Source organism: Aspergillus lentulus (genome assembly GCF_001445615.1).
Source record: "Aspergillus lentulus DNA, contig: Alt04, strain: IFM 54703, whole genome shotgun sequence".
NCBI lineage: Eukaryota > Fungi > Ascomycota > Eurotiomycetes > Eurotiales > Aspergillaceae > Aspergillus > Aspergillus lentulus.
The window spans coordinates 743,464-761,492 of record NW_028322122.1 but is presented as its reverse complement, the minus strand read 5'-3'; the positions used below and the strand labels follow the sequence as shown (position 1 = coordinate 761,492).

The window sequence follows — 18,029 nt, the reverse complement described above, 5'->3', positions numbered from 1 at the left end:
CCGGTGTGTATCATGCTGTACAATATGTAGAACACGTTGATTAGCGCTCATAAATATAAAACCCTCCATGCTTCATATTTGTGTACTGCAGGGGGGGGGGGGGAGGGAGGGAACTGCACAGAAGAGCAGTCAATACATCGATTGTATTACAGCCTAACTAAGCTAATGAACAACTTCATCACACTACGTCTAGACATCAAACAGCACGGGATAAAAGCATTGCCTTTAGACCGGCAAACCAACGAAGGGGAGAATTAGAATCAGATGGCATAATATAGCAGGGGGTATCGTGATCGTATCGACATGACGGGAAACAACAGAATAAAAACTCCGCCATTTTCCCATACATAAGCGGCCGTGTCATTAATTCATCCAAAAATCAAATCATATCAGAAGCAAAAGCGCGTATAAGCATCATTATTCGTCATCGTCACTCCTCAATCCCAAGGGATATCTTCATCCTCAATTTTCGTGCAGGTGAGATACGGCAACGCGCCGAGCGCCGAGTCGCCCAGCTCGGTACCTTTCAGGTCCAACTCGAGGAAATTTCTCAGCAGCGGCTTGACGATTTCCCGGGCCAGCCGCTTGATTTCGTCCATTTTACGCTCGAAGCGTTTGAGGACGTCCCGGGTGTAGAGCGAGTCTGCGGATGGGGTGGGGTGCACTTTGAGGAATTTCTTGAGTTCGTCGTGCGAGAGGTAGACTTGTGTCGAGGGGGAGCCTATGAGTCGGTAGACCTGTGCTGGGGTGAGAGGGGGCGAGGGAGGAGGGGCCCGCGATGTCGTTTCCTGGGTGCGATGGCTGCGGCCGGTATTGTTGCTGGCGCTGGCGCTGACGTTTGCGCCTGTGGCGGGCAGACGGTTCGTCGAGGGGTTTTTGAGAATCGGAGCCGGCGGAGGGGTGGTGTTGTCCACGAGCCACTGGCGGAACAGGGAGACGGCGAGCCAGTCGAGATATGCGTTTGTGGGGGTGACGCGCTCGCCGCGGGAGGTGGTGAGCGTCAACCGCAGAAGCTTCGAGTCGACGCGCGCCCTGAGGTCTTCGAGATCTTCGACTTTGTCCTCGATGATGTCGAGAACCGAGTTCGGGAGGGGTGAGTATGAGCCGTTGCGAAGGTGCGGTAAAGCCGCGGGCCACTGGCCCACAACGTGAATCAGTGCCTCGGAGAAGATGACCCGGCTGCGCGCGAGGTACCCCAACTTGAGGTAGCTCGGAGGGTATTTGGCAATCTGCTTAAATAGTCGAGATCCGAATCCGAGAAGATGATGGTCTACTCGAGGTCCAGTAACCGCCAAGGCATCGTACATGTCCGCAAGCGCAAGCAGAGATCGACACTCGGCATAAGCAGTTGCAATGTTGACACTATTGAGAAGAGGAGCATAGTTGTAGAACAGGCGAAACAAATTGTCATAGTCACGTATAATTGGATCCATGTCCGCAGCTACTGTATTTGCCGTGTGAGGCAGGTTGACCACAGATTGCATCCCTGCTAGATTTGCCATCGATCGGATGAAGCCAGTTTGCGCGCTCGAAGGTTTGGTCATCGACGGTGGATAGTGGACAGCATCGCTCCCTATGACGTTGGAGAACGTTGGCTGCTATATTCTCATATCATCGTCAGTGGTTGGACTTCGTATCAATACTGTTCAGACTGACCTTTTGCACAAGTATAGGCTCTTCGTCTTCCGCCTTGTTTTCCCAGTCCAACTCGTATCTCCACCTCCGCTTTTCTGGGTGAACTCCGCATGCGCCGCTCTCTGATTGCGCAAGGGTTGATCCGTTGGATAGCGACGAGTTATCCTCGCTGATCCGGGACATTACCCCCGTATCGATGTACTGAGGCCTCGCTGTGCCCTGTCGCGACCATCCCTCGCTCGTACTGGCCTCGAAGAACCCGGAGCATTGTGCCAATATCAATCGATGCAAAAGATAGCGTCGTTCCTGTCCACCGGCGCGTATCACTATCTCAACATCACCAGTGTGGGTGAAGATTGGAAAATCGTTCTGCGGCTGATGAGAAGGACCGCCATGATGAGAACGACTCGAGCGATGGCGGCGACCGCTATGCGAATGACGCGACACAGAAGAGGGTGCGCCTTGCATTGGCGCAGAGCGATCAAGAACCTGGGCTTGAGAGACCATTTCAATTGCGGCAGTGGAAAAAGGCTTAATGATCATGGCCTCCGATTCAAGCTCAGCTTTCAAGCGCTTGGGAGACCACTAGGTGACGGACACCAGAGAGAGCGGCGTGCAGTGTTCATTTAATATTCGATTGACCCAAAGCGACCTGGCTGAAAACAGGGAGATTGACTGCTTGATAAGATCGTCTAAAGAAAGCTAACCGCGTTTATTGTGATTGTTAGTGGATGCATTCCCCGCTGCGATATGTTGCGCCCCTCGTGGAATGGATAAGCCGAGTGACTTCCGAGGGGAGACTAAGGTGAGACTAGAGAGTATCTAGATAGACGGTGCGACCACGAAAATCCCGGACAAAGAGACCATTAGCAAACTTCAGAAGCTGAAACAAGAGACGGAAGCAGTACTCCGTAGCAGTCAAGCGGCAAATATCCACACAGAAGCACAACATTAGAAGTACATATGTCTAGGTACCTACTTGGTAGACTACGGGCCACCGAGTATCCGTACCATGGAGGACCGACTCCACAACACAGTGGGGTAAACTACGTCCCTTACTTTCTTTTACAAAATAAACTAGCTTCCAAGCATAATCATCAGAAATTTAGAATCTGCCTACGATATCATTAAGGTTGATGGTGGTACACTACGATATACCCGGGTGGATTGAATGAATGTAACGGTATCTGATATCGTAATTTATGTATTGCAGCGTATGAAACAAGACCGGTGTTTTGATCTAACCCGCTTCAGCTCAAAGTGCCTTAGTCATGAATGATGACTCATCTTATAGCTGGCAGTTAACTATCGATACCGAAATATTAATCGTCATTGTCCCCAAACTCCTCCTTTCATGTCTCCGTCCAGGCTCGGATAATCCGTCATTTCAAACAAGTATCCTGCGGAGCACTTATTCCTTCCTTGAATTGACAGTCTCGTCCACCTCAAGAGATGGTTTGGTGGTTTGAGAAAGCGCACACGGCCTTCGACTTTTCCTGACACCCTGCTCAATTATGGCGAGTGTCATGCTCAGATATTCTCTTATCGGTTGTACAGGATAGCAGTCGTCCAGCATTGCATAAGGTAGCCATACCAGCCGCTAGTCTATGACATCTCTCAAGTCATGACCAAAGGTTGTTACACCTGCCGTCGCCGCCGCATTATCTGCGACAATGGCCTCCCCACTTGTCGAAAATGTCGCGATGCGGGGAAGGAGTGCCTGGGATATCGTAAACCTCTTGTCTGGGTCAAGGGTGGTGTTGCTAGTCGAGGAAAGATGATGGGACGCAGCTTTGATGATGTTATGGGTGCTGCAGAAGCTCAAAAGACTGATATCCACGATGCGAATGCCACGCTCGCCGACGGTGCGATACCACCGCCCACCACTGAAGCTCATGCTCCAATTGAATCGGACAGATTTGCGACATGTAGGGCGGATGAAACGCCAAGTGCGTCAGATGTTGGTTCTATCAGTGAGGCTGTAATAAGCACCGCTGGCGGCTTGGTCTCCACCCAATGTACTACTCCTGCCGCTATCTATATCCCGACGCCTTGGGGGCTGGTGGACCCTGTGTTGAAAGACCTCAGCCCGCTGTCGAGGTTCTACATCCTTCACTGTACGTCATTAACCCCTCTTGCTTTTCCTGCCTTCGGTAGCAGAATCTGAACCTGTCTAACAATTTACCGCCTTTTCAGTCAACCAGCATCTAGTGAGCTATCTTGCGCTGTATTCCGATGTCCGAAATCCGTACCGTGATTTGACCTTCTTGGTTGGCGATTCCCCTGTCCTCGCCCATGCTCTCGCTGCTACAGGGGCTTTGCATCACGCAATCTTGACAAACCTTGAGTTCTCATTGCCCTGGTCCTCAGACACTGCGGGAGATGGCGGCACGGCGCTTTCTCCGGAAGAGGTGGAGCGAGCTGTGATAAGCTCCATGGCCAGGCGACCTTCTTCCAAGGACTATGAGCACTTTCTTGGCTTTAAGCAACGCGCTCTTCGTCAGCTTTCGCTTGACATCTGTGATCCAATCATGCGTAACGATAACCGGACATTGGCAGCAATTATGGTTCTCGCTCTCATGGACGCCATCGAGTCAGGAGACGGTGCTTGGAAGTATCACTTGGAAGGAGCGAAGAAATTGCTCAAGAGCCGGCAACAATCAGAGTCTCCGACTCACGCGCAGGGCATGATGAACTGGCTGGACACCTTTGCCCTTGATGGTTGTCTCCTGTAAGCCTTCCCGCTTCCTGACCAATCCATCTACTCAGATAACAGCTGATCAATAGTTGCCAGAATTCAGCTAATGGGCTCCACCCTTGCGCGCCCCGGCTCTCTCACTCAGCCTTTCTATTCCTCCACTATGGGCCCAGCGGTTCTGAAGCGTCTGGAAGAGACCTCCTGGGTCGGTTGCCCGGCCTACCTGCTCGAAGTCATCTTCTTCGTCGAGGCTGGACATTGCGTGGCGCCTGACAAGGATCCTATCTCGCAACACACAATGTCATTTCCCTCGGTCTTTCTGCCCGACGACTCCAAGCCGCTCCAATCTCCCGAAGCCCTCCTCGAACACATACAGGCCTTTGACCCGGTTGCGTGGGCCGAATCAATGCAGTCTTGTCTCTACCTCGAGGATCTATCGATGCGCATCGCCCTCGCCACCATCTACAAGGCCGCCGTCTATCTTTACGCCAGCCGCGTCCTCTCTCGCCCACGGTCAGAACGTAGTTCAATGGCTACCACCTCGTTCAGACTTCCTCCAGATCACGGCACAATAACCAACCTCCTCATCCACCAGATTGCACTCATCCCGGTCGCCGATCCACACTTCAAGTGCCTTATCTGGCCCACGTTCATCGCAGGCGCGGAATGCCGCGATCCCGCGCACCGCCCCTTCCTTCTCGAGAAACTCCGCGCACTTTACTACGACATCACGAGCGTAAACGTCCGCAACGCCGCATGGGTGCTCAGCCTGATGTGGCGCAAACGGGATCAACGGCGACAGGAGCGGAACAGGCGACGTGCAGAACAGGACGAGCTCTTCGACAAGTCGCCCCGCTCGCCTTTGACGACTGACTATGACGACGACGATTTTGATTGGATACAGGAACTTGACGATTCACGAATCGATTGGCTGTTCATATAATATCTTCTTGCCTTTGTTTCATGAGTACATATTTGCGTATCACGTGGACTGCCTAGTATATAGACATTTTAAATCTAAGAGGGTCGTGGGTTATCGATTTGCGGACCTGGTGATATCTTCTTTTTAAGAGTCTATCGTATCACTTTTTGAATCAGTAAGATACAATTGTTCGATTTGTCCAACTCCCTGCAGTGGCAACTGGGAAAGTAATCCTGTAATAGACCAAAAGGGTAGAGCAGCTATTCAGACAATAGTGGCCGAATGTCATTTTCGACTATATGATCGCATTGACAAAAGCTATGTAACAGGAACAGCAATGTGTATGGATGGGAAGAAACAGGATTTGAAGGGAATGAGGAAAGGCGAGGTATCACCATTTGGATAAAGGAGGATAAATTTGCATAGAAGAAAGGGAAAAGAAAAGAAGGATCTTGAGAACCAAAAAAGCCCGCTCAGTGTAACAAACCGAATGGTATAATAACAGAAAGCAACCCGAGGCAGCAAAAGTGCGAAGGTAGGAGCCATTAGTCGGAGAAGTCGTCCACTTGCAAGGACCTATTCTGTTCCATGATCAAGCCGAAGCTCGACTGGGCTAAGAGTCCTTTTCCCGTATATAGATCGGGAGGTCGGCGGAGTAGAGTAGGTACGGCGGAGAAGAGAAGTCAAGAAAAGGAGATAGATGAGAAGAGAAGAGAACAAAAATCAAACAGTACGACAAGCGACAGATGCATACGCCTGCCCATCTAGATGCAGCAATATCGATTCAGAAAACACGCTCATCATTGCAGAAATGCAATATCAAAGTAGATCTTTCAACCAGACAAAGGGGATTCTCTCAGTTGTGAACAAAAGAGAAGCGATGGAATGATCAAAGGGGGATATACGGCAGGAGAAGGCCATGTATGAATTCGGATATCCACACGTTGAGCGAGACAGGCCAAGCACGAACATGTATAGCGTCTGCCGACATCATTTCGGAGATTGCCTATAATTGGGTCGAGAGGAAAGAGGCGACGGAGGTCTGAGGGCTAATAGCTAGGCAACCGGCTCGAAAAGCAATAGGGCCGACACCAGAGAGGAAACCCCATGAGCGGAGCATAGACCCTTCGAAAATAAATTGATAGTCACCATCAATGATAGGAAGAGCTGCTCAGAAGACTGCCGCCAGGCCGTTCTTAGAATGGCGTCTGCTAAATCTTTTCCGCCCTTTGACTGAATCCGAGTCGTTAGGCTGAGGTTTGACCAAGGTTGCCCGCCCAGACGGGCCGCCCTCGGATTGAAGCTCCGAGCTTCGATCCAGTGTGTTAGCGTGGCTGGATAATCCAGAAGACAAATCTCTGAATGCCTCATCAGAGTACGACCCGTTGCTCTGTTGAGCTAGAGCCATCTCTTTCGCACGGTCTAGCGTATCCACCCATTCTTGGACAGACAACGCGGTCGCACCCATGGTACTCGATGACGGCTTTGGATCTTCAAAGACGAGATGTTTGTCGCGCTGTACGCATGAAACTTAGCAGAAGAAGACTTGAAGGGAAGTAACGATGGGCATACCGTATCCACAACCCAACATGAAAACCCTTTCGAATCCGTCGCACTACGATACGACGTCCCCTGCGCGAGCAGTGAAAGCTCCATCTTGGCCTTCTTGTCGTCCCCTCCGGCTGCAGCCATGATAATCCGTCCTGAGGAAGTGATCATAACCAAACGCTGCCGCTTCTTTGTCGTACTCCCACCGAAGAAGCGCGAAAACTTTTTCGGCGCTTCGACTTCACTGCCCCCATTCTTCGAGACAGGACTATGGCCGGCGGAAGAGCTAAGAACCAGCCAGTTTCCTAATTTGAGTATTCTTTCGTTGGTCTTCGTCAGGACAGGGGACCACTCAATATCAAGTTGACTCGGAGGAGGCAGTTCTGTTACCAATCTCGGCACTACTCGGGCGTTGGAATTGGGAGCGTTCGAAGGTGCCGTGGAGATAACGGGGGGGAAATTGTCATTGTCACCACCCCCATTAAGCTTGATGGGCTCACGAGGTGGAGGCACGTACGCCTTGAGACGGGGTGCTTTCCGGGTCCATAAATCCGAGCCCCAGTTCACTCCTTGGAAAAACTCATGGTTCTTGATATGTTCAATCGGGAGACGCCTAGCCGGGTCAAGGACCAAAAGGCGCTCGACGAGGTCTCGAGCAACCGTAGGGAAGCCCACAGGAAACTCGTACTCAAGCGCGACGATTTTTTGAAAAGTCAGGTACTCGTTCGCAGCCTTGAACGGAGGACGGCCGGCCAGGAGTTGGTAGATGATGCAGCCAAACGCCCACAGATCACTAGCCTTGCAGGCATTCTTGTCCGTCAAAAGCTCTGGACTGACATACTCTGCCGTACCGACGAACGAGCTTGCCCGCTCATCTTCCGGGATCTCAGAAGAGTCGAGTGGTGGCATCCCACTTGAGTTCTGATCGGTCTTCCTTTGATTGTTAAGGATTTTTGCCGTGCCAAAGTCAGTGATTTTGATGTACATTTGGCTGTCCAGAAGAACGTTCTCTGGTTTCAAGTCGCGATGAATAACGCCGCGTTTGTGCATGTAGTCGATCGTGTCAAGAATCTGAGCACCGTAAAACCTTGTGCACTCTTCATCAAAGGTAGTCATCCGCTTCAACACTCCTAGCAATTCGCCTCCCTTGCAGAGATCCAGCACGAAATACAACGAGCGCTCATCCTGAAAGGTGTAGTAGAGTCGGACAATGCCGGGGTGTTCTGTGAGCCGATTCAGTGTGTCCTTCTCGATGTTGACGTATTTCACCTTCTTCTCCTTAATGATGTGACGTTTGTCAAGAATCTTGATCGCATATTCCTTCAACGTCTGACGATCCGTCGCTAATACGACAGTACTGTATGAACCCTCTCCCAATGTCTGTCCGAAGGAGAAATCGCGGACCCCTTTTTTGATATACCGCGCGACCGGCTTGCCATTAGCATCAATTTCTTGCCTGACGGAGACAGCTGCACCACGCTCTTGCCAGTCTTCACTGCTCGTTGGCGGTCCATTTTCCATGCCGTAAGGGGACCCGGACAGTTGTGAGGCTCCTCCGCCGCGTGCGTGAGCCCGTGAGGACTGACGCATTATTGGCCCATTCCCAGGGGCACGATGCGCAGACCGGTAAGAGCGGTCACTGTGACTGTTATCGCGCACCGGAACCCCAGCTTGATAGGCAGCAGAACCACCTCGGGACTCTGCACGTGCTAGACTCTCCGAGGCGGAGGAGGCAGCAGAATCCGTACGAATACGATAGGAGCCTTCGCGGGCTAACGTCGAGGAGGAGCCGTTCGGATAAAAAGCGGATAGAGGGCGCGAGGAGGAATTCTGAGGCGGATGTTGTTGCTGCTGCTGTTGATGTTGCGGCGTATAGGGGACGTATTGCGGAGTTTGGTGCTGTGGTAGGTCCGAAGGAAGGAGAAGGGAGTCGTCGGAGGTTTTGGAGTAGTTTTCAGGAAATGAGGGGATAGGAGACTCTTGATCGTGCTCGTTCGAGGTTTGTATTGACGCCGATCGCATTGTCGACTCGCGCTCTAGGTCTAGAGCTGGAGCTGGAGCTGGAGCTGGAGCTGGAGCTGATTCTACTGCCGTGGTTAAGGTACCGGCGCCCGGAGTTGGAGTCGATGTATCCTCAGATGAATGCAAAGAGGAATCATCTGGATTTGCAATCCGTAAACCCCCCAAGGACTGGGAGAGACTCAAATCCCCGTCCATGATGGGCACGGATGGTGGATGGCCTGTTACGGACCCAGGTTGCAATGGAGAAAGAGTGGTAATGCGAATCGGGACTCGAAGGGGAAAGCTTCGATCTAGGCGGAGGTAGCAAAAGAAGAGAGCGACTTAAGGTGGAGTTGCTGAAGCCACGGACACCGTAGCAGCCTCAAGGAGGAAGAAGGGGTTGTGATGGATGCAATATGGGTAGAATGTCGAGAGAAGGGAATTATTAGTCGCCCGTTTCGTTAGTGAATGGACTTGGAGAGGGGTGGCCGACGGACTATGGCGGCGGTCGGGGGAGTAGTGGGTGATGCATGATACAGCCAAAGCAACCACGAAAGACGGAAAGGGGGAGCGGGTGGTCGATGTTGATGAAGACAAAAGCGAGGAAACGAGGGAAACTGAAAGAGTAGCAATCAAAAAGATAGGAAACGGAAGGTCGTAAGCCAGAGAAATGAGAAAAGCGGTTAGAGGAGGGGACTAAAAAGATAATAATAACAGGTACTCCGTAGCGATGCAGCGGAAGAGGCTGAGTCGAGTTGGGGCCCAAATGAGGGAGATTGGAGGACAGCGATGACAAGACAGAAGAGAAAAGAATGCTGGAGACTGAGTGTCTGTTGTAGGATAACGAACTTATTTTCGAACCTTGAGATGAAATTGACTAGATTATTTGCTACCGTAATTGCGCTGATATAGATACCTATTGTCGTTTTGGCTGTGCCTGATATAGATTGATGCCTGAGGTATCAGGCATAAAGCATGATGCCACATTCGACTTGACGTATGCAGTATGCAGTGGATAGCTATCTCATGATGTGCACTACATGCATTCTCTCACAGTGAAAGGTTTAGAACTATTATAGAGTGGTTCTATTGGGCTATGTCATTGACGAGCACGTTACCTACTACGCAGTTGCTCTGTTCTCCGTAATTGCAGGGTAACTCGAAACTATATAAATATATAAATAGCTGGACCACGAATATCGACTGCGCGGCTCCTTCCCGGCTCATCTCTATATCGCGAATGGGCTTTCTCCATTTGTCAAATGGGGTCAGGTAAACAAGTTACAAGTATCACGGACGGATTCATTGTACTTTGACGGCGAGTCATCGTCTGCGTCAATATTCCTGACATGGCCGTTCTATGCTGTCATCCTCATCCGTTTTAGCCAATCCACCACGAACCGTCATGATCCGGTTCCGACAGACATCCATAGTTCTCTCCGAGAAAGACGTTCAATCTCACCTTGACAGAACGATTCTCCGCCAGAAAGCTCGAGTCTCCCAGCTGCCCCAACCGCCCGTACATCGTTGGGCCGTGGACTGTGATGGCGCGGCTTTCATAGGCTCGAGAGCTCCTTTCATTGACTGTGTCTCAGACAGTGAGGAGCAAGAGTCGATCTCAAGTTCAATATCCGATGCAAATAACGACACCAGCTTGTTGCAGGAGGATATTCAGGACACCCATCGCTCATCTCCCTTGCCATCAAATGACAAAGAATCCCAATGTGGATTACAGGCATCTGAGATGAAAAGAACCGCCATATCGCAGGATCTGAGTGGGAAGGAGAAACTAACAGATAGACTTCATTGCAATTGCAATCATGATTCCTTAGTTAACGGAAATCCCCATATGACAGACAGGAGCGCAGGGCCGCATCAACATACCGACTGTTTCTGTAGAACCAGTCTGCTAAATGAGTCTGTTAGTTTACAAGCTTCTTCTTCAAAGGCTATAGACAAGTCATGTCTTCCGTACCAGCAATCAAGGTTACAATTATTGGCAAGGGCACCGTGTGATCTGACTCAAGAAAGAACACCTAGAGTGTTCCGGACTTCACAGGACTTCACCAGCTCAAGCTTTCACCACGCAAAAACATGTTTGCTTGACCTTGACCCTCGAGAAAGATTCTCACATTCACTTCGACTCTTTTGTCAGTGCTCACTTACTGCTCCAAGGCATTCCCGTTATCCTGAATCTCTGGATTCTTCCGACGATCCTCAACCCACCGACTCTTCCCAAATTGGGATTCCAATCAAAACAGTCGATCTGAGACTGCAACCATCGCACTCAGTCAGCCTTCCTGAAGCTCGTTACGTTGATAGAGAGTTATATTCTCCAAAAAGCTTGATGGAAGACTACTCGAGAAACCCGAGCGAAGTCAACGGACATCGTCGGGTCCAGACCCTCCCAAACGTGAGTGTAACTATGCTGAGATTAAGACATTTTGAATTGTGATGTCTCAACAGAAATAGGTCCAGAATAACAACACCGACGATGGCATGCGTGTAGCCGGCGCTACGAATGCCCCAGTGGCCTCGGACGAGCATAAAATACCCGAACATGTCGAGAAAGGACCAAATCCTGGGCCACCTTCAGCGCAGGGCGAGAGTGTTGGGGACATTTTTAAACGCCGCATGAAGGACCATCGTCGCTTGAGACGCTGGAAGGCTTGGTTTGAGGCACAGCAGATCTTCATAAATACTACTGGGCAGCAATTCGCCGCAGAAAATCAAGGACAGGGGCCAGTCCTCGTGCCAGAACCCGCTTGGTTGCATCGACAGGCGGCTCTCATGGGACAAGAGGCCGTTCGCATAGCACAGCAAGTGCCTTATATGGAACAGCAGCCGGCCGTTGGGGCACAGACTGCCTTGACCTCTGATACGCCTCAGCATGGCAATCAAGTGGCAGGCACCGATGAAAATCGTATGCCTGCTCTAGAGGAAGTCCTTGATGGTACAGATCCGCCACTACTCGCAAGCTCCAAGCAATCTCTTGCAGAGTACCTGATCTTCAAAAAAAGACCATGTGCGAGGCGCAGAAACTCCGAGCCAACAGATATTGTGCGTACCCATTCTATGCGGTCTCAGAACTCTGTGTTGCTGACATATGACTGATAAAAGAAGAATATTCTTCATCTCACGGCATTTGAAAACTCAGCTGCCTTTCGTGACTACATCGATGCTACCACTGCCGAGTTGGATGATCCATTTGCTCAGGATGACGCTACCGATTTTGGACTCCTTGCATTGAGAGACAGGCCTGTTGCCGAATGGGGCCGTGAGTGAAAGAGTGTGCATTAAACCAACATCTGATTTATGGAGGAGTGTTCAAGAATTGGTAGGGACTATGCAAGCACCCAACTGATTCTTAGCAGTGACCTTTGAAGTGTCCAACAAAGTGGAATACCGAAGTCTGCAGAAGCAGTGCATGTGTTTCGTAAATTGGCGGCGTTGCTGGTAGTCCCAGTCCCATCTTTACACTGTAGCTCCTGCTGGCTGTATATGCTTTGTACATCTTCCCTCAAGACATCCACTTTTGTTGATTGAGTGAAATGCTGAGATATGCATCCATAGACTTCAGGCTGTCATATGAAACAGCAATCCTAAATGTGAATTCCTGGGGGTCACTGTTTGAGACTCAGCTTGCTCTACTGTAAACTTAGGTCATTAGCCTCAGAATCTCACATAAGCAGAGTGACAACCGGGTAGAGACTTGATACGTGTTTCGATCTATTCCTGTATAATTTTGAGACACTGATTGGGGTCCAAATTGTTGTCTACAGAATTAGATATTGCTATGAGTTATTTAGAGACTTAACCTCAAACCCGTCTCCATACTTACGCGTCCTGTACCCATGACTCCCACGAATCATCACGAACCCCAAAGTCGCCATTCGCCACAGACTGGCGGAACTTGAAAGTGAGACTGTAGATCCGCCAGACCAAGCTTGCCATCCGAGATCACTCTGTTTCCATTTGGGGATTAGACAACCTATTTTGAGACTGACCACCCGTAATGTTTCATCCTTGTGACAGGTTGACAGGTTGAACAACTGATTATATCATCGCCCCTGGACGCGTGTTGCTCACGGTCATAGATCCATGGGTGATGCCGTCGGGGCAGCGGAAAGGTCTAACGTTATTTTTGGTCCAATCGGGGGCTTATGCAGATTACGGAGTACACCATCGGCTACCTTACCTTAAAGCACAGGTTATGTCACAGGCCGCAGGATGCAGTCTTGTGGCTTGCGAGACTGTGATGACTAACTAATATCTACCTATCTATGTGGCGATCGTTGTCATTTTCATTAATGCGGTATTGCTGATTGGAGTATGCTGTTGTGTCTCAGTTGTAGCGTCAAGATGCAACTGGGTAAGTACTGCATAGTACCTAAGAGAAACTGGATAGCAATCAGGCTGATTACTGATTGGCCATTCTGTGGATAGTCTGTGAAAGAAGCATTGTGAATTTCTGTAGCTGGAGAGATGGATATACCATTAGACCCCCAGAACATGTACTCTGATCCTGTCTTTGAGCGATCCTCTTGTCAACAGGCCCAAAGCGCCTGAATTGCTCTACAGATGAGATACAGCGCAAAGCAGGCTGCTTCAAATTGATAGATTATATTCTGGTTGATTAGTGATATATTGTAGTAAAGCAAAGTCTGACAGCAGCAGCCTTATATCTTAGAACCACCTCATGTCAAACAAGCCAGTCAAAGAAGGGTCAGAATGATCGAATCCACCAGAATAAAGGGCAAGGTATATAATAGATGCGAGGCAAATCTAACAACATGATTTAGGTCTGAGAAATGGTATAACAAGAATGTTAAAAGTGCAAAGGTGGTCGGAAGAAGAAAGTAAGGTGATTCACAGAATGAAACGCCGGCAGAGAAGTTCTCGGACGTCTCGAATTAATAGCAAAATGCTCCGTTGTTCCCAGTCTCGCCTCTAGATTTTTCCCGTTGAAGACATCATTCAGTATTAAGATTGACATAGTTTGATCAAAACCATCATGGTACATGAGAAAGGAACATTTTACTGGGCCTTGCTCTTGGCGAATGCTTGAGCACCGTCCACCAGACGTCTTTCAGTGTTCTGACGACCGTTGACGAAGTCAGGGTAGTTGAGAGTGAGCTCAACAGCACCGTTGACAATGTTGTCGACGGCTTCGACACCCAGCATGAAGGAGTGGTCCTGGTTGCCAACCTCGTAGCGCCAGCTACCGAAGCGGCCACGAGACCAGATGTCCTTGTCCTGCAGTTTGGGCAGGATCTGAGTGAGAGCACCCTCACGCTCCAGGGTGGGGGTGGGGTAGCCGTGGTCGAAGCGGCGGTGGTAGGTGGAGACAATCTCATCGGTGGGCTTCAGCATCTCAGTATTGACGAGACCCTGGATGCAGTCGGCCAGAAGAGTCTCCTGGTTGACGGGCTTCATAGAGGACTCGGAGACCTCCAACATGATAGACCAGTAAGGGCCCTCCTTGGCCTCAGTGCTCTGGGGCTTGGAGCCATCGGCAAGCTGCATGGTGGGAAGCTTCTTGGAGGCCTCAGGCTGGTTGTAAGGGGAGTAGTTGGAGAAGATGGTAGCACGGTAGAAGGGACAGTTGTCCTCGGGGAAGTAGAGCTGAGTGGTCCATACGTTAGCACGAAAAACAGAGGCTTAAGGACGGAGACTGAGCCTGTAGTATTGACTTACCCAGCACTTATCACCGATTCTCTCGGGGCGAGAGCCACGAATACCAACACCAATGACGTGGGTGGAAGAGTAGAAGAGCTGCTTGGTGAGACCAACGAGCTCCTGGTCGTTCATGGCCTCGGCCAAGAAATCAACAGCCATGGTGGAGACAAGCTTTTTGTAGCCGATGGTGGTGCCGTCCTGCAGCGTCACCGTCTTGTTGTTGGCATTGACCTTGGTAACCTTGCCCTTCTCACCGAAGCGGGTCTTCTCCTTAGGGAGTGTGTTGGCCACGGCAATCCAGATACCACCAGTACCGCCACGAGCGGGGAAGCGGAATGTAGCATTGGGACCCCAGTTACCAGCGGTCTTGCCGAGGATAACGTTGGTCGTCACGGCCTTGAGGTTGGGGGCAGCAACACGCTCACCGAGCCAGGCGCATTGCATCTAATTTCCATCAGCCTGTTGTTCTCAAATGATGACAATCCGATGTCCGATTTTCAAACGTACCTTGGTAGTGGGCACAGCCCAGACCTTGAAGTTGTAGGGTCTCATGAATAGGTCGGCGATACCGGTACCCATCATGCGAACAATCCACTCGTCAAAGGTCTTGGGCTTGGTGTTGGCGACACGAGCCTCAAGAGCGGCATCGATCATGCCATCGATGCACTTGACCTGCTCCTCCTTGGGAAGCATGGAAATGTTGTTCTGGAAAGGATAGGGGACCCATTGGCCCTGGCAGCGAACGTAGGAGATACGCTGGTGGGTGTACCAATCATCCTCCTTGGGAAGCGCCTCATCGATGCAGTCGTCGAAATACTTGTAGTGGGAGAAGATGACGTGACCACCGACATCGTAAAGCTAGGAATTTATTAGACCGTCTGTCTCGAATGCGGGATCAATTGATTGTCCTGTCAAAGATAAACGTACGAATCCCTCGGGGGTAACATCGGTAGAAGCAAGACCACCAGGAGTCTCGTTGCTGTCAATAATCATCCATGAGGGGCCATCCTGTTGTCGACATCAGTTTTGCGATCAATTGCGCTGCGAAATCGGCATTGAAGGACGTACGATCTGGTTCAGACGCTTAGCAGCACCAAGACCAGTAGGTCCGGCACCAATGACGAGAACGTCAACGGAGCTGGAGGAAAACCCGCAATGTCAGTTTCATCGCAAAAAAACAACGTACCCCTGAAGAGCTTCGGGAGGGCAGAGTTCTTACATATCAGGGTGGGTCATCCTGCCTTGTAGGATATCCTGGAAGCTGGGAACGCGATTCAAAGTTCTGCGAGCGAGACTAAGCATAGAAATTGCCAAACTGCAGGAGACTGCAGAATATAAAGGAAAGCAAACGAGGGAGTTTGGGATGAAGACAGGAAGACGGTGAGAGAGGAGGAGGGGAGGAAAGATAGGTGTATCACAGAGCGGTCGGGAGAACGAAACGTGACAAACAAGCTGTGGGGAACGCCTGTTTCAAATTAAAGTCCTGAGGCCAATCAATAGTCAAAGGCCCCAGCAGTGGCAGATTGTACCTTAGTTGAGCCCTGAAAGGGGGAGGGGGAAAAAAGGGGAAATTGGCCACCATCCCAAAAAATAATAACAATATATTATTAAAAATGATAATAATAAATATGCATTATTAAAAAAAAGGAAAACGAAGAAAAAAAAGAGAATATTAAGAATTATTTTGGAAATGATCTGGAAACAACTGGGGCAGATAATCCACGGTTATCAGCAATTTATTGTTACTTCTACTTTTCTGGACCTATCTAAAGGGCCATCGCTGCCACGAACCCTACTACTCCGTACTACCAACCACAAGAGTCTCTTTATGCCATCTGGGTATTACTGCCTCTCTTGTTGGATGATTTCACTATTGTATTTGGTGGAGGTCTGTACCTTAGTATTAACATACCTAATATTCAATCCTCAGCCGGTTATATCATAGTTCTGTAGATAGCCACAGAGGGCGCTTGGTTGCACCTCAATATCTAACCCCATTAGTATCACAACCTTAAGTCTACGTCTCCTAAATAAAGATCTTGATCTTGTATCAAATTTCTCTGGCAGCTACACAGACGTGACTAAACCCCTTGCGGATCACAATGATGATAGCCTGGTAGTAACCCAGCTGCTTGCAACGTTGTATCCGCTTATCCGCCAATCCCAAAGCAACATAGGCATATCATGATCTTTATCTCAATGTCAGACCTAAGTTCTATCTGCGCTCCGCAGCTTAGCGAGGCTTAGTTCGGGTGGCAGGTTCCTCCTTAAATCTGTAGATGCTGGGGCTGCAAGCCGGAGACCTCAAGCATGTCACTTGCGGAGACTAGGTGACCGCTTCAACATCTGATCGTTCATGGTAACAGAAGCACGGAGTGCGAACAGCCGTTTTTGGTTCGGTTACCAACACGGAGTATCTACTTTATACCAGGCTCGTTCTCCTCTGTGCTGGCAACGGTTGTTGATTGAATAAAGCCACTTTTGTGTATGTTTCATGACCAGTCTCATGAGAGGGCCGTCATTCTAGCAATCGCTTCCATCCGGAAGATGTAGATAGATTGTAGAGAGCTCTACAGCGGTGGTTTGCTTCAGTCATTTCAAGGGAGTAAGTCTAGGATGTCCGTCGTAGAACTCCGTATCAAACACTGAGAGATATTCCCCTGTCCACTTCAGATGAGCCGAAAGAAAAGAAATCCAGAAATAACCATCCTCTACTCTGTATTCCGGTAGATAGGCACTGGACAAATCTACATCGACTGTCCATGATTCTTCGGATTCACCAGCATTTGCGACGTCCTGGTCAAAGCTTGCTGCTCGGAAACTGATAGCTTGGCAGATCCAGCATAGAGGCTGGTTCAGAAACAGGGTCCCGCTGATTAGCTTCTCTGGGAAGGGAAACACTAATTATTATTGTAGATCACTTCCAGAAACTGTGCCAAACCGTTGATCACCTTGATTACGCCCGTGTTCCACTGGAGTTGACTGATGACGAGGCGTCAGGGACCTACTCCGTAGTACTAAAACTAGTACTAGGTACATGTACCTCACCACAAAGATACAATCTCTGTACCGTCCTACTCCCCGGCTATCAAGGCCCATGCTGGTTTTGTCTTCTGCATTGGATGACGCAGTGGGGCAGTGGATCTATATAGATCCATTGGAATCCTCTGCTTGTCTGATTTTCGGGCAACCGTGGAGACTTGGGAACTTATCAAGAGCATCTTAGTATACATTGCGATGCTTATCTGACAGATCAAGTATTCGGGGTCGTCGGTAGAGTAGGCACTCTCTCTAGACACTCCATAGCCTACAAACAAGCAGACAAACACTGCAGGCACTCGGACACTCAGAAATCATATCCTCGTGGGTCCCTGACTGATCGTTTCCAATAAATTTCATTACCCATGTCCTTGGCCCAGCTGGTCCCTGATAGACTACTTTAGGTAGGTGAAGGTTAGTGCAAGCCACAAGAAGTCGGGTACTTGCGACACCAGGGAACCAAGGCGTGATAGCGTCAGGTTTTCAAAGCTCATTGGATTGAGATCG

At 49.8% G+C, this 18,029-nt stretch overlaps 5 protein-coding genes across 5 annotated transcripts; 2 read left to right on the top strand and 3 right to left on the bottom strand.

Moving 5' to 3' along the window:
* Positions 1 to 437: 437 nt before the first annotated feature.
* Positions 438 to 2,178, bottom strand: ALT_1540 (BTB/POZ domain-containing protein; the record flags this gene model as incomplete). Its single annotated transcript, XM_033558512.2, has 2 exons — positions 438 to 1,598; positions 1,657 to 2,178. The coding sequence occupies 2 exons, from the start codon at positions 2,176 to 2,178 to the stop codon at positions 438 to 440; spliced, it is 1,683 nt and encodes a 560-aa protein (XP_033414403.2).
* Positions 2,179 to 3,259: 1,081 nt separating this feature from the next.
* Positions 3,260 to 5,276, top strand: ALT_1539 (Zn(II)2Cys6 transcription factor; the record flags this gene model as incomplete). The annotated part of the gene is made up of 3 exons (XM_033558511.1): positions 3,260 to 3,752; positions 3,832 to 4,366; positions 4,430 to 5,276. 3 exons carry the CDS (start codon positions 3,260 to 3,262, stop codon positions 5,274 to 5,276), a joined length of 1,875 nt encoding a protein of 624 aa, XP_033414402.1.
* Positions 5,277 to 6,426: 1,150 nt separating this feature from the next.
* On the bottom strand, positions 6,427 to 9,020 carry ALT_1538 (PDPK1 family serine/threonine-protein kinase; the record flags this gene model as incomplete). The annotated part of the gene is made up of 2 exons (XM_033558510.2): positions 6,427 to 6,771; positions 6,828 to 9,020. The coding sequence occupies 2 exons, from the start codon at positions 9,018 to 9,020 to the stop codon at positions 6,427 to 6,429; spliced, it is 2,538 nt and encodes an 845-aa protein (XP_033414401.2).
* Positions 9,021 to 11,151: 2,131 nt separating this feature from the next.
* On the top strand, positions 11,152 to 12,089 carry ALT_1537 (uncharacterized protein; the record flags this gene model as incomplete). Its single annotated transcript, XM_089599179.1, has 3 exons — positions 11,152 to 11,217; positions 11,277 to 11,864; positions 11,925 to 12,089. 3 exons carry the CDS (start codon positions 11,152 to 11,154, stop codon positions 12,087 to 12,089), a joined length of 819 nt encoding a protein of 272 aa, XP_089456325.1.
* Positions 12,090 to 13,841: 1,752 nt separating this feature from the next.
* On the bottom strand, positions 13,842 to 15,785 carry ALT_1536 (protoporphyrinogen/coproporphyrinogen oxidase; the record flags this gene model as incomplete). The annotated part of the gene is made up of 6 exons (XM_033558508.1): positions 13,842 to 14,429; positions 14,502 to 14,927; positions 14,991 to 15,341; positions 15,411 to 15,491; positions 15,552 to 15,621; positions 15,703 to 15,785. The coding sequence occupies 6 exons, from the start codon at positions 15,783 to 15,785 to the stop codon at positions 13,842 to 13,844; spliced, it is 1,599 nt and encodes a 532-aa protein (XP_033414399.1).
* Positions 15,786 to 18,029: the final 2,244 nt, after the last annotated feature.